General features: G+C 39.6%; 2 protein-coding genes across 5 annotated transcripts in view; one reads left to right on the top strand and one right to left on the bottom strand.

Moving 5' to 3' along the window:
* Positions 1 to 2178: 2178 nt before the first annotated feature.
* ndufa2 (NADH:ubiquinone oxidoreductase subunit A2) lies at positions 2179 to 6204 on the bottom strand. Its single transcript, XM_022223990.2, has 3 exons — positions 6039 to 6204; positions 3044 to 3150; positions 2179 to 2894 (listed from the first exon to the last, which is right to left on the bottom strand). The coding sequence occupies exons 1-3, from the start codon at positions 6131 to 6133 to the stop codon at positions 2803 to 2805; spliced, it is 294 nt and encodes a 97-aa protein (XP_022079682.1). The 5' UTR covers positions 6134 to 6204; the 3' UTR covers positions 2179 to 2802.
* A 28-nt stretch (positions 6205 to 6232) lies between these two features.
* Positions 6233 to 12768, top strand: part of nek1 (NIMA related kinase 1) — a 31480-nt gene continuing 24944 nt past the window's right edge. For all 4 annotated transcript variants that reach the window (XM_087133049.1, XM_087133048.1, XM_087133050.1 and 1 more), the window contains exons 1-10: positions 6233 to 6349; positions 7776 to 7907; positions 8618 to 8653; positions 8929 to 8989; positions 10119 to 10160; positions 10421 to 10560; positions 10800 to 10867; positions 11444 to 11530; positions 12012 to 12066; positions 12201 to 12325. In XM_087133049.1, the coding sequence (XP_086989175.1) occupies positions 7791 to 7907; positions 8618 to 8653; positions 8929 to 8989; positions 10119 to 10160; positions 10421 to 10560; positions 10800 to 10867; positions 11444 to 11530; positions 12012 to 12066; positions 12201 to 12325 (731 nt within the window). In that variant the 5' untranslated portion in view covers positions 6233 to 6349; positions 7776 to 7790. The remainder of the gene's footprint in view (positions 6350 to 7775; positions 7908 to 8617; positions 8654 to 8928; positions 8990 to 10118; positions 10161 to 10420; positions 10561 to 10799; positions 10868 to 11443; positions 11531 to 12011; positions 12067 to 12200; positions 12326 to 12768) is intronic.

Raw genomic sequence — 12768 nt, 5'->3', positions numbered from 1 at the left:
AAGTGACTTCCGTACAAATGACGATTGACCAATATTTCACGATTGGAATCTTGGTAACTGTATGATTTAACATTAATTTTTTCAGATCTTTATAGTCCAGCCAAGAAAGACGAATGAGGCCTCGTAATACGCCGTGCCACTGTCGTGTTGAACTTAATTAATTAATCGCACGGCAACAAAGCGGCAGTAACGCTAAACACTGAGGTTAATTATAATCGAGCAGTTTCGTGTCTGCCATTCAAAACACCCAAAGCGCGGCAGATCTGTCGAGCTTAAAACGCCTTGCGTGCCGGATGCAATTCGGTGCCAACTTTCCTGAATGCCTTGTGTTTTAGCAAAATTGGTCAACCACTGATTTCATGGTAAACAATTTTTCAGTAGTTTTTCCTTTTTTTTTTAAATAATTACATTATTGAGATCCGTGGGCACTTTATTCAATTGAAATGGTAACTAACGCCACCATTTTTGTTAGGGCCAGTGGAAAGCTGAAATCAATAGATTTTGTGTCAGGCATGCCACATATAAAAACAGCCCGTACTTTACAAATTTTGTGCAGTGGTAATAACATTTACAAAATGAATCTGAATAGGGGACACATTATGTATGAGATTTGGTAACGCAGACTGTGCATGTACGTCAACATTGTGTGCATGCCGCGCCTGCATTCGATATGACCGGTCGACCACGGAGCTCTCTCTCTCTCTCTACTCAATGACAATTCCACTTTCACAGAGAATCGCACTGGGACTCGAGAAACGCATATTTGAGGGATTTTGTACTTACCACCATGTATTACAAACACTGGCCTAAGAGCAACGATGGAAAGGAAGAATTTGTTGTTAGGCTGACGGGGATAAAATTATCCCGTTGATAGGATTTTGTGCACGAGTACTATTTGCATCTGGCCGGCGAGAAACGCAGATTTGAACAGAATTGTAGATGTCAGTAAAGCAAAGATCGTATAGCGCCGCTACGCTATACGATCTTCGCTGGAAAGACAGGTTATACAGAAACACTTAGATGGTCGATATTGCGATGGCGGCCTGAACTTGTGGAATGCCGATAGAGGTTGTGAGGGGCGCATCAGGATTTTTTATGGGGGGGGGTTCAGGAAATTTTGGCTCATTCACTTGGAAGATGGAGCAATTTTAATTTGTGTTTTGTCCTTAACAGTGTGTTAACCGTACACGCAAAAACAAGACCCCTTACCTATATGGTTTTATGCATGCTTTTTAGGGGGTCGTCCAACCTTTAGGCATAGGCCACTAAAAAAGAAAGCAATGGGGGAAAGGGACACCCCTCCTGGATCTGCACTTACCGGTTGTTTGTTCATGAACGGTACCTGTGTGAAAGGGCATTTGTAACATTAAATGAACATGTGCCCTTTCAAGCGTGCTAAACGAACTGACTCTAAGGGTTTTCACTCAAAACATGTACAATTATTTTCAATACAAGATTGACAGGGAAGTGGCCCTTTATGTAGCCATCTACAACATACACATCCTGTTAAATTCATTTCCAAATCAACATTGAACTGCTGGATGATGTTGTCAGAACTGTATTATTTATTCATGGTTTGTGTCATCATCATGTTCCTATTCAGCTCAGGCCAAACAAAAAATAGCTGTTTCCGGTTAACCGACCCAACCTCGAAAATCAGGCGGAACCCATATCTTTTTATTTGACAAATCAACAAAATATTAAAACTAATGGTGCCCTGCCCCAAGCCTCAATTTGTGTACATCATCATGTACACGTTGTTTTGTTTTAATCTTTTTTGGGGGGGAGGCATGAGATGGATGGCTCATGAATATTTGTATTTAAACAACCAGCTGCTTTACGATTCAATCACAGTGCTGATATGTAATATTGACATACACAGGTGCAGTATTAATCGGACACTGACATGTAGTACCCGTACCTGTTACAAATATATGCCCCCCCCACAAAAGATACAGACCATCATCTGACCCTAATTCTTTTAGGCTATAAAAATTTAGAGTAAAAAAAAAAAAATTTAACCAAACAACCACCCTCATTTATTTTCCGGTGTAATAGGAAACACAACTAATTTTTTGTTTGGCCTTATCTTTCATCTCCTCACCAACAGGTTACCTACACAAATTTTCCACAGCGCAATACCAGAAACCACGAGAAACACCACAAAGAATCTTACCGTTTTCAAGTAAACATTCAACTTTTTTTAATTAACATTTAAATTTCTCACAAATTACATTTACTAGTAAGAAAACTTTTGTGTTTGATGTGAAAACTTCAGGACACACGGTACAGTGGGTAGTTTTGTTGAACACTGCAAACTTCAATCACAATGGCATTCAAACTTCTAAAATTGTGCCTACAAACTTTCCCAACAACCTCTACATAATTCCCAATTTTTCCTTTCTGTTATAATCAAGTTCTATAATTCTAGTCAATCTCATCCAATTAAATGTATTAAAAGGTCTCTTTTTTCTTCTGAAAGCAGTATACACTTTCTAACCCTTTTAACAGGTCATGTAGATTTTCAAATTAATGTGAAACACATGTACAGTACATTGGAGATGACTGCACAGTGGAGACTGAATGATGAACATAAACAGACTCATTCTTCAAGGATCCCTGTCAGCTCTCAAGAACACAGTGAAGGTTGCTCTTTGCCCACTTACAATGGATGAAATGGAATCCACTAGCTGACTAGTGGCAAAGCACCGGTATGCGTGCATCTTTTCTGCTTTTTACATGTCTTATAAGAAAACAAAGTTGACTCTTGTCAGAGGAAACTGTGACATCTAGTAGTGTCTTTCAGGGCTCTGTGTCGGCTAACGTGTTTAGTGTATCCACAACTTGCTGGCTGGTGAAGTTGGCGAGCGGTGTGCTGACCTCTCGGCCAAATGCTGCAGACAGAAATAAAAGTGATAGCAAAGCTTGCAATAATCAGGTCATGTATGCGAAATGAGCTAACTTAGGGATGGCTTCTAAGGAAAACCCAGGAGGGGTTTGGCATTATGATAAATGTAGTTCTTGAAGATCTCAGTTGTCTCACCATATCTAGCATAGATCTTGGGTTGTATTCCACTGCATTCTCTGATAAGAAACGGGAACTTTGGATTTGCTTTCTTCATATCCACATAGTGAGTCTCAACCCATTCCCTGCAGTGACAGATAACAGTTGGTATACATCTTAAATTGAGAAAAATACTGCTTTGCTACAAATAACTGCACAGCAAGTTTGACATACATGTACACATGTATTTTGCCTTGTTTTAACCACTTGCTGCTGGGTGCTTTTAAAAATGCAGTGCACCCGTACAGGAGATTTTCAAGATTTTCAGTTTTCAAAGTTCTTCGAAAATTCATCATTTAATGGACATTTACACCCACAGGAATGACTGTTCGGTAGCTACTCTAAGCTGACAGGCAACCTTCATTGACTCCTGATTATTTCAGCCAGGCCTGCCGCCCTGTAAAGAGAGCCCAGAATTGTGAGGGTGTGGCGTAATTTCCTTCGTCCCAAGTGAATGCAAGTGGCATCTTTTCAAAGCGCCTGGATTAGCATGCAGCGGTGCCATGTCGCTCATCATTGGGCCCTGGAGCACTTTTGTCCATGGTGCCAATCCGCAGGCACGCTATGCCCGAAATAATGGTATACTATTTAAAAACAGTGATGGATTACCTTTGGAAAATGCAAGCCGAAAACGATGGCAATTCCCAGCAGCAGGTATTTGTTACGCGTATGGACCAGCACTTTTGTCCCATTTCGGGCACCCCGGCTCTGTGTATAAACCCATGGTGCTCGAAACGGGGTTCCCCAGCAGAAAGTGGTTATTAAACACCTTTTCTCATGTTATACTTTGCCCTTTTCTATTGCTTCTTTGCATTTCTGAGAAAAGGGTCGTCAGACTTTTCTAAGGCTTTGCATTTGAAAGCAGGTTGAGCCTCAACTAACATCAACTACATTCAAAGAAATCAACATGGCATGGTACGTTGTACATGTACGTAGATTAAGGCATCTGTACTGCAGCCAGACAGACACGACTGACAGTTGAAGTACATGTGTGCTCAGTATTTTGATTTTAGAAATCAAGATAACTGGTTCATGAACATGTACATCAAGATATTATCTGGGCTACATTCCATACTTGGATGAAAAAAAAATGGGCAGATTCAGGATTTTTGGCTGGATGCTGGAGATGGGAAATTTCTGTTGGTAGAGATGGGGTGGGAATAGACCTACATGTACATGTACATGTATCCATGAGTCACCATAATTTGGGCACTTAGTACTTGTTCTTAAACTTCTTCTTCAAAACTTGTTCTTAAATAAACTAAATTCCCAATGGCTTCATTCTCAGTAATTCAAAGTTTGACTAAAATCCAACAAGAAATAATATTATGAAGAACATCGGATGTCACCGAAGCAGCAGGAACAACGTCATCTGGAAACGAGTGGGATCAGCTGTATTAAAACATACATCACCAAAATTTGCACACGTACGTTGCAAACGTCATTTTACGGGGTATCAGACAGTAATGCCAGGCTAATTCTGAAAAATCTGCCAGTAAATGTCTCTTAAATGAGGAATTATTTGTTTCATTAATTGCTTTAGTGTAGTGATGCAGTTTGAGGGGGAAAAGACATTTGGTAGCACAATTTTCCATCACTGTCTCTTTTTCGTTCACCTAGTTTTTAATTTTTGTCAATGTCATTTCAAGTTACAGTGAGGCATAAAATTTTGTTCTGTCAAATAAGTCATATTAGCATTAATACATGTATGAGTAATTGATCATACAAACTTTTCTTTCTGGGTGTATTTCTAAAAAAAATCACAAAATACAGTGCCGCCGAATCTGCGCCCATAGTCAGCAACGGAAATCTCAAAATATAAGGTGTGCAGTGCTTTTTCAGGCCCCATATTTTTGATAATGCCCTCAGTTGTTGGCGAAAGTTAACAGAAGTTGTCATCAGTGCCTGTGTCGGATGTCCAACACCGATCGTGAGTGCGAGTGAACAACTATCATTCATCTATTTTCTAGACAATTTCAACCAGTTAATTTTGTGTTTAGTCTGTAAAGTAAAACACTATCCTCTGCAGACATTTTTTTCAAATTCTCACTGGAAAAGCTTTTATTTCACACATAGGCATGATAGGCCTAGCTAAAAAAAGAAAAATGCCGAAGTGACAATTGATCATCCAAAGTAAATTAACGTTGGTGCATAATTTCATTCAACATGTTCAAGAGGTTTCACAACGAGAAAGTTCGATGCGTGAATATTTGTAAATTGTATGCGCAAATTTAGGGTACTCCATGATATACTGTTGGTGAAGCCATTTCATCTCTTTGTTTTGTCTCAAGTTACTGTATGACTGGGGCCACTAAAACATTCCCTAAAAAGTGAAGTTTAGCTACAAAAATCCTGACATGCCCAAAGCATGCTATAGGCCCAAATGAGACCTTGGCCTACCACTTTGCTGCCTACAAAAAACACTTAATGTTAACATCATCCTGATCATGGTACAGGTAGGTATATGTACATGTACACCGTAGTGTAGGCGCTTTACAGTCACTTCGCTCCATTTCCACGTCGCCCCTAACCACTTCGCCCCTAACCACTTCACCCCATCCCCACTTCATCCCATTTCCACTTCGCCCCATTTCCACTTTGCTGTCCGTGCTCGAGTGTGTTACAAGCCTCTTCAAAAATGGTGTTTTTACTTGTTGCATCTAGGCCTATGCCTCTGTTAGGTAAAGAACACAATGATCGATAATCGATGGAGCGAAGTGGAATGGGGCGAAGTGAAGTGGTAACTAATGGGGCGAAGTGGAAATGGGGCAAAGTGACCGACACCCGTGTAAGCATGGTCAACAACTATGTGAAGTGATGGTAGGGCACAGCTTGTGCACAGTTTCAGGCTTTTAAAATTTAAGTTTAGTTTTACTAAGTTTTAGACAAGTCTCATACTAGCCTAGGTACTCGTTTGTACACGGGGTATCAAGTGTCGTCCGTATAATGGATCTCTTTCCTATATTTGTATTACCTGACACCTTGACTCGAAGGAGAGCGTTGGCACAAATGAATTCTAAGTTCCTTCAAATGTTGAGGCAGTCTTCGTACGGCAGCAGCAGACGCCATTTCGCACTTCGGTCTATGCAGCGTATCTGCGTACCGTATACCGGTTACCGGCCGGTCACTCTGTTCTAAAATTAGCTGCCCCTTCCCATCATGCACTTTAATTGGCCGCTATTTTCAAGATGGCGGACAACCGTCGTCAGGAAAGGAGTCTTTGAGGGCGGAAAACTTTCGGGACATTTCCGCGCTTTGTTGTTTGAAGTCATCTGAAAATTTACCGTAAGTATTGAGATACCTTTGAGCAAAGTATTTCAGTGGAAAGTTGAAAATATTGGTTGTTTATGCCATGAAATGTTTAACGCATTGTCCGCCACCGCGTCGATCGGTACGGTGTGCGATCGTGTGATTGTTTTAGGCCTAGATAGAAGAGATTAATGTAACTTTACACTTCTGAACTAGATGTGCAGTCTTCCTATGCATATCTGTTAAATGCATGTGAAGAAAACAGACAACAGGATCACATTGGAGGCCAGATGTTAATCATTTTAATGGGAATACTGAGTTTTAATTTTGATTTTATAAATGTGTTAAAGTGAAAATAAAAGTTGAAAGTTTTTGATTATTTATTGCATTGCCATGGTTACTACATTTACTAATGATGCTGAATGTTTGTTCTCAGGGTAAGGCTCTTATATGGAAGTAATTTCCCTATAATCACTACATGTGTTATATCACTTAGCCATTGGGAAGTGATTAACATGTCCCACAATATGTAGGCCTACACGTACATGTACCGGTACATAATTTATACAGGGTGTTATACATGATGTAGCAAGGAAAAAATTGGAATGTCTACTCAAACATGTCAGACTGTCTCACTCAGACAAGACAATTGACATGTGTCATGTCAGCACATATGTCCATGGCGTTCATTACCAAAGTGCGTGTGAGCAAGATTTGCACTTAACAACGGCATAGGCCTAGCAACAGGCTACGTCTGATTTTGCGCACTCTGATTGCAAAATGAGGCATCATCTTTGTTAATGGATTTCCAGGAAACAGAGCATAAATAATGAAATTTTTCAAGACAAATCCAAATTACATTAATCTTGTTTATTTAATGCAAAACTGTCCTGCTGTCCTCAACTTTTTACCTTGGCCAACACATCAGCCTCACAGAGAATGTACATGTACATGTACCTACATGTACATTGTACATTCAACGCCTTTCTATAGAAAATAGCATACACACTGTACTCCACTATAACATGGATAAACACATCATCACATTTTGTCAAGAGATCATGTGAAAAGAGAAAGCAAAATACAACAGCTTTTTTCTTCTTGCATGTCTTGGGAAGAATGTTGCCCATTCAAACTGCAAATCAACTGCATGTACATTTACAGTGTGTTCATTGGGCACTTTACATGTACATGTACACATTGAAGTTGGTTTGAGTGTACACTGTTATTAAAAGTGGATTCACACCTCTTGCAAAATCTTGTCATACGTATACATGTACATGTATGTTAATGCACGCAATGCATGTTTGACTGCTGTTCAGAAAAGAACAAGTACCTTGTAGAGTTTTCAAGATGCAGATGATTTCTGCATGGGTATGTCAGTTTTTGCCAATCTTTAGTGCGGCAGTATCTTTTCCATTCTAGCATTTATCAGATTCTCACACTTTGTGGTATTGTACAGTGACCGCTGACCACCATGAATAAGTACACAAAGAAGAAGCAGATTGGAGAAGGATCCTTTGGCAAGGCCTTGTTGGTCATCCACAAGGAGACGGGAAAAGAATATGTCATCAAGGAGATCAACATTTCCAAGGTAAATTTCAACAGAATCATCCCAACACAACACAGGCAAGAACATCTACATGTAGTGTCATTGGAGTGCTTGTCACCTCTTTTTACACTTTATCAAGTACCACAGAGAACTTTCTGGTAGCATGCTGATGAAAATATATTATTTGGGATCCATTTGCTTCAAATGGTTTACACAAGTGAGTCAATCCATAAATTTTGGATCCAATTTTTTTTTGTTTTGTTTTTCTGTCCCTGTCACATCACACATTTGATTTTGTAAGTTTAAGATACACTGTTTAATTTCCAACTGTCCGTACATATGTAAGTCATGTACGTATAAGTAATACAAATTGCCTGCCAAACAAAACAAAATAGTTTGAAGCCAATTTCAGTGATACTCCCATCGGTCAGGTTCAACAGGGACAAATAATGCCCCACTTCTGGATCTCAAATTCACAGAATGACCCAAATAACACTAGTGTTGTTTTGGGCAAGTTTGAAACTGTCAAATAAATTGTATTTAAACTACATGTAGATACATGTAATTCTTTGAAGGATCAAGAGGATCGTCAGTGTGCAGTCTTTCTTTAGTTTCTGTCTCTGCATGTATGTTTCCTCTGAGAGTGTAGATATCCAGCGTTTGAGGAGATGTATCTGCATTCCCCTGACAGAGTACAGAGTACATGTACGTGAATCTGTTGCAAATGTGTTGTGATTTTTTTTTTAATTTAGATGAAGCGGAAAGAAAAGGAGGAATCCAAGAAAGAGGTGAGTTGACTAATTGCAGTAGCAGGTGCTGCAGTGCTTAAAATTCATGTTCATGAAAGGGTCTTCTGAAAATTTGTAGTTTTTCTTAAACAATACTTTAATTGAAAAAAAGAAAGTTATAAACCTGTTATTGTATGCCGTAGGTTACCTGTTTGCAAATTAAAATAAGATTCCAATCTAGTTTGAATAGGAGACTTAAAAGTTTTCCTATTAAAAATGTATGTGTTTTTTAAATAAAAAGCATTAAAAATCTGTCAAATTCGTATCTCCTCCAGGTGGCTGTTTTGAGAAAAATGAAGCATCCTAACATTGTCTCCTATCAGGATTCATTTGAAGGTGGGAAGCCCTGAGTTGAATACCTTACCCATGGCCCTCAGGATTTTATTGACATTTTGCTGGAAATATAAAATCTTATATGAAAGGTGTTAACTCTAGAAATTTGCTTTAATCATTTTTATAACACCTCACTCGTAGATCCTGTATCTTGATTGGCTGAGAGCCAGTCACATGGCATTCGCTGTTTTAGCTGTCTTCTTGTGCAAGGCCAAAAGATCTATACCTGTAGCAACCAAGGAACTAGTCAAAGGACCACCAACATTGAGTGCTAATGCATACAGGTGTGGGCATTGCATATCACGTGCATTCTGAAGTGCTCGCGTGACAGAGCTGTGTTGACATTTTGGGGAAAAGCGCTGGTAAATTTTCAACAAATTGTTATTCAAATAGACATATTTTTATACGTACCGGTATTAAATCAATGCCCGGCTTTCAAATCAATGCTGTCTTACCGGTAAGAATCAGTTACCGTTTAAATCAAGCAGAATCTGTGGGAGAGGTGTTACAAAACAAATATCCACTGCCTTATCTCTTGGTGTAGTGAAACTAGCCTCCCTAGGTGATCCGTGGCGCTTTCCATTTTCCCTTGGCTTTGCCACAGAAAAATACAATTCACCATGGATCACCTCCAAAGGCTAGGTTTGCTACACCAGTCAAAGCAGTCAACATTTGTGTACTATTGCAGTAATAGTGCTGTACAGATTGTGGAGAAAAATCATGTGCTTCATGTATGCACCTGTTTGCACGCAAGAATATGCTGTGAGGTCACACTTTGTTTACATGTTCACATTCTTATTGGAATCAGGAGGAGATGACAGATTTGAAGCAGCATTGTAACAGGTGCATACATGTATAAACCTGACGTGATGTCATCAGTACAGAGGCTTATGAGATGGAGCCTACTTAACTTTTCTCAATGATTGTGATGCTGTAATGTGAAAAAAGTGGAAGATTACTCCTCTGAGCTATCAGTCCGTGAAGGTTCCTTCCTGTTTGATGTTCAGGTGTTAGGAGGAAAGTAGTTTGTTTTACATTGTACCGTATAGCCTGTTCCAGGAAACCGTCTTTTTACACAAATATCAATTAAGATACTGGCCTCAACATCTTGACTTCATTGGTTTTTCTGCAGAGGGAGGCAGTTTGTTCATTGTAATGGACTACTGTGATGGAGGTGAGAGTTATTATATCAATCCATTTCATCTCAGTGACCTGAAATCAGCTAGAATTACTAACTATCAATAGATAATGCTACTGTTCGTATGACCTTAGGCTTAGACCCCGACTGGATAATTGGATGTGCACCTGATGTACTCTACAGGTGTATGTACTTGCACAGTACCTTTCTTATTGGGTAAACATTTAGAAGGAAGGCACTCAAGCCCTTTTAAACTACTTTTCTGCTCAGAAAGTTTCTGTTGACTTTTCCTCCAGGGGACTTGTACAAAGCCATTAATGGAAGGAGAGGCATTCTGTTTCCTGAAGATCAAGTTCTTGATTGGTTTGTTCAGATCTGTCTTGCCATCAAACATGTACATGACAGGAAGATACTACACAGAGATATCAAGTCACAGGTAATGAAGTCGAATGCTCTTAGCTTTACAGATGTGAGTGTGCATTATTTAGCCACTGGTAAATGTTGTGTCAATCCATAACTGATAGAGAAGCATTTCAGTTTTCTGTTTAAATTGACAGTTAATTTACAAACTGTGAGTACAAGTTGTACTTGCATAGAACAAGATTAGAATCATTCACTGTATGAGGGTCAGTAAGGTTGGTCTATGATTCCAACATTTTTCTTGTTTCTTTACAGAATATATTTCTGACGAGGAAAGGAATTGTCAAGTTGGGTGACTTTGGCATAGCTAGAGTTTTAAACAGGTGAGCATCAGTGCAAAGGACCATTGATTATCTTGGCCAACAAGGAGAGTTCTCAACCTTAATGTGTTTGCAAGGAAATCTGATTTTGGTTGTCCAGTACATGGGCTCCTGTGACGTGCAGGTCCTATTTCCTGGTTACTGTACGCAATATGGGGCCGATGGGTAACCCCCCCCCCACATTTCCAATCCCTATAAACACTCTAGACTATTGTTATCTAACACATCCCCCCCAGAAGTCTGTAAAGAATTCCTGAGATTCCGATCAAACAATGACCAACACAAAGATGAGGGGGGGTTCTCTCTGTCCATATCTTGCATCATGTATTTTCCTGTACTCATAGTTCATTGCAGTGTTACAGTCTAGACCATCACAAGACCAGTCACTAGTAACGGGATGAACAATGACTAAGGAATGCTTTTGTTGCAATTCATTTGAATAGCTTGTGACTTGAATTCAGACTGGAGGTCTTGTGCTGGTCCTGTGGTGGTATTGTGTGGTCTTGTGAAGGTCTTAAGTGATCTCGACTAAAAACTGGTTCACTGTATCTTGGCATTTTGTGTTTATTTTTTGTGCAGCACGGTTGAGTTGGCCAGAACATGTATCGGAACACCGTACTACCTATCCCCGGAGATATGTGAAAATAAACCGTACAACAACAAAAGGTACACATGGAGAGGTTGAAACAGGCCATTCTGTGTTTAGTATAATAAATGGGTCAAAACTGCTGAAGAAACAAGAATTACTTTGCTTCAAATACGGCCGTTTCACAATAGTGCGCCACCAAGAGTTTGCAGCGTGTTGGCCAATTACAATGCGCAAAATTTGTGGACCCAGCGCGTATTTGGAAAGGGTTGACAAAGTTTGCATGTTATGATTGGCCAACGCATTGCAAACTCTTGGTGGCGCACTATTATGAATCGCCCGTATTGACTCAATAATACTGCCAGCAATTTAGCTTTGTTTTCCGGGAATTGTTAAAGCTGACTTCAGTGCCACAGGACCAAATTTGATTATGGTCTAGCCCCTTCATACCCTGCATAAATTTGCGAGAAAATGTACTCCTCTGTATTCCAGAAATGCTATTGGGCAGTATGTTTGTCAATGTGAGAATGTTAATGGTATGTCCTTGTGTTCGTTTTGCAGTGACATATGGGCATTGGGCTGTGTTCTGTATGAGATCTGCACGCTAAAACACGCAGTGAGTACAATTTGAATTCTTACTTTATCAAAGCTACATGAAAAATTCAAGAGAATATTTTCTTTGATGAACGATTGCTCATGCCAGATAGGAATTGTATAGCGACATGTATTTTGTTGTTGTTGTTTATTTAGTTTGAAGCTGGTAACATGAAGAATTTAGTTCTCAAGATCATCCGTGGTTCATACCCGCCCGTGTCGCCTAGATACAGTTATGACCTGAGGAATCTCATTGCTTTACTCTTCAAGAGGAATGCAAGGTAGCTCTTTCTGTGCCATGGTCTGTATGGATTAACTCCTCCAGTCTTCTCAAACAACTGGATGTTGCAAATGATGAAGCCCAATTTATTTGCATCTAAATCTGTGCAGGATTTGTTTGTTTTATATTTGTTGGCTTCTGTGGAAAGAGTTTTGTTTCATTGTAGCTATAGTTTTTCTTGTGATAGGGATTAAGTGCCTTGTTGATTTGTGTATTGAGCAACTATAGAGAAATCAGTTGACGATGGTAATGTTAGCATTGGTCATATGCAGTGACCCTACCCCAGTGGTGATTGTATCAAGCGAAGTTTTTGTGGCATTCGCTCCATTAAAGGCAGCAATTTGATTGTCCCGTGAAAAGTTCAGTGTATGTCCTCAGCAGAAGCACTCCCTCGTCGGTTGAAAAGAGCCATGCTGGTTGGGAGTGTTCATTTTATTGGTAGCA

Source organism: Acanthaster planci, linkage group LG02 (genome assembly GCF_054643075.1).
Source record: "Acanthaster planci isolate LZ-2023a linkage group LG02, COTS_SCS, whole genome shotgun sequence".
Classification (NCBI taxonomy): domain Eukaryota; kingdom Metazoa; phylum Echinodermata; class Asteroidea; order Valvatida; family Acanthasteridae; genus Acanthaster; species Acanthaster planci.
Note: the sequence above shows the minus strand (reverse complement) of the source record. Positions and strands in the feature narration are given on the sequence as shown.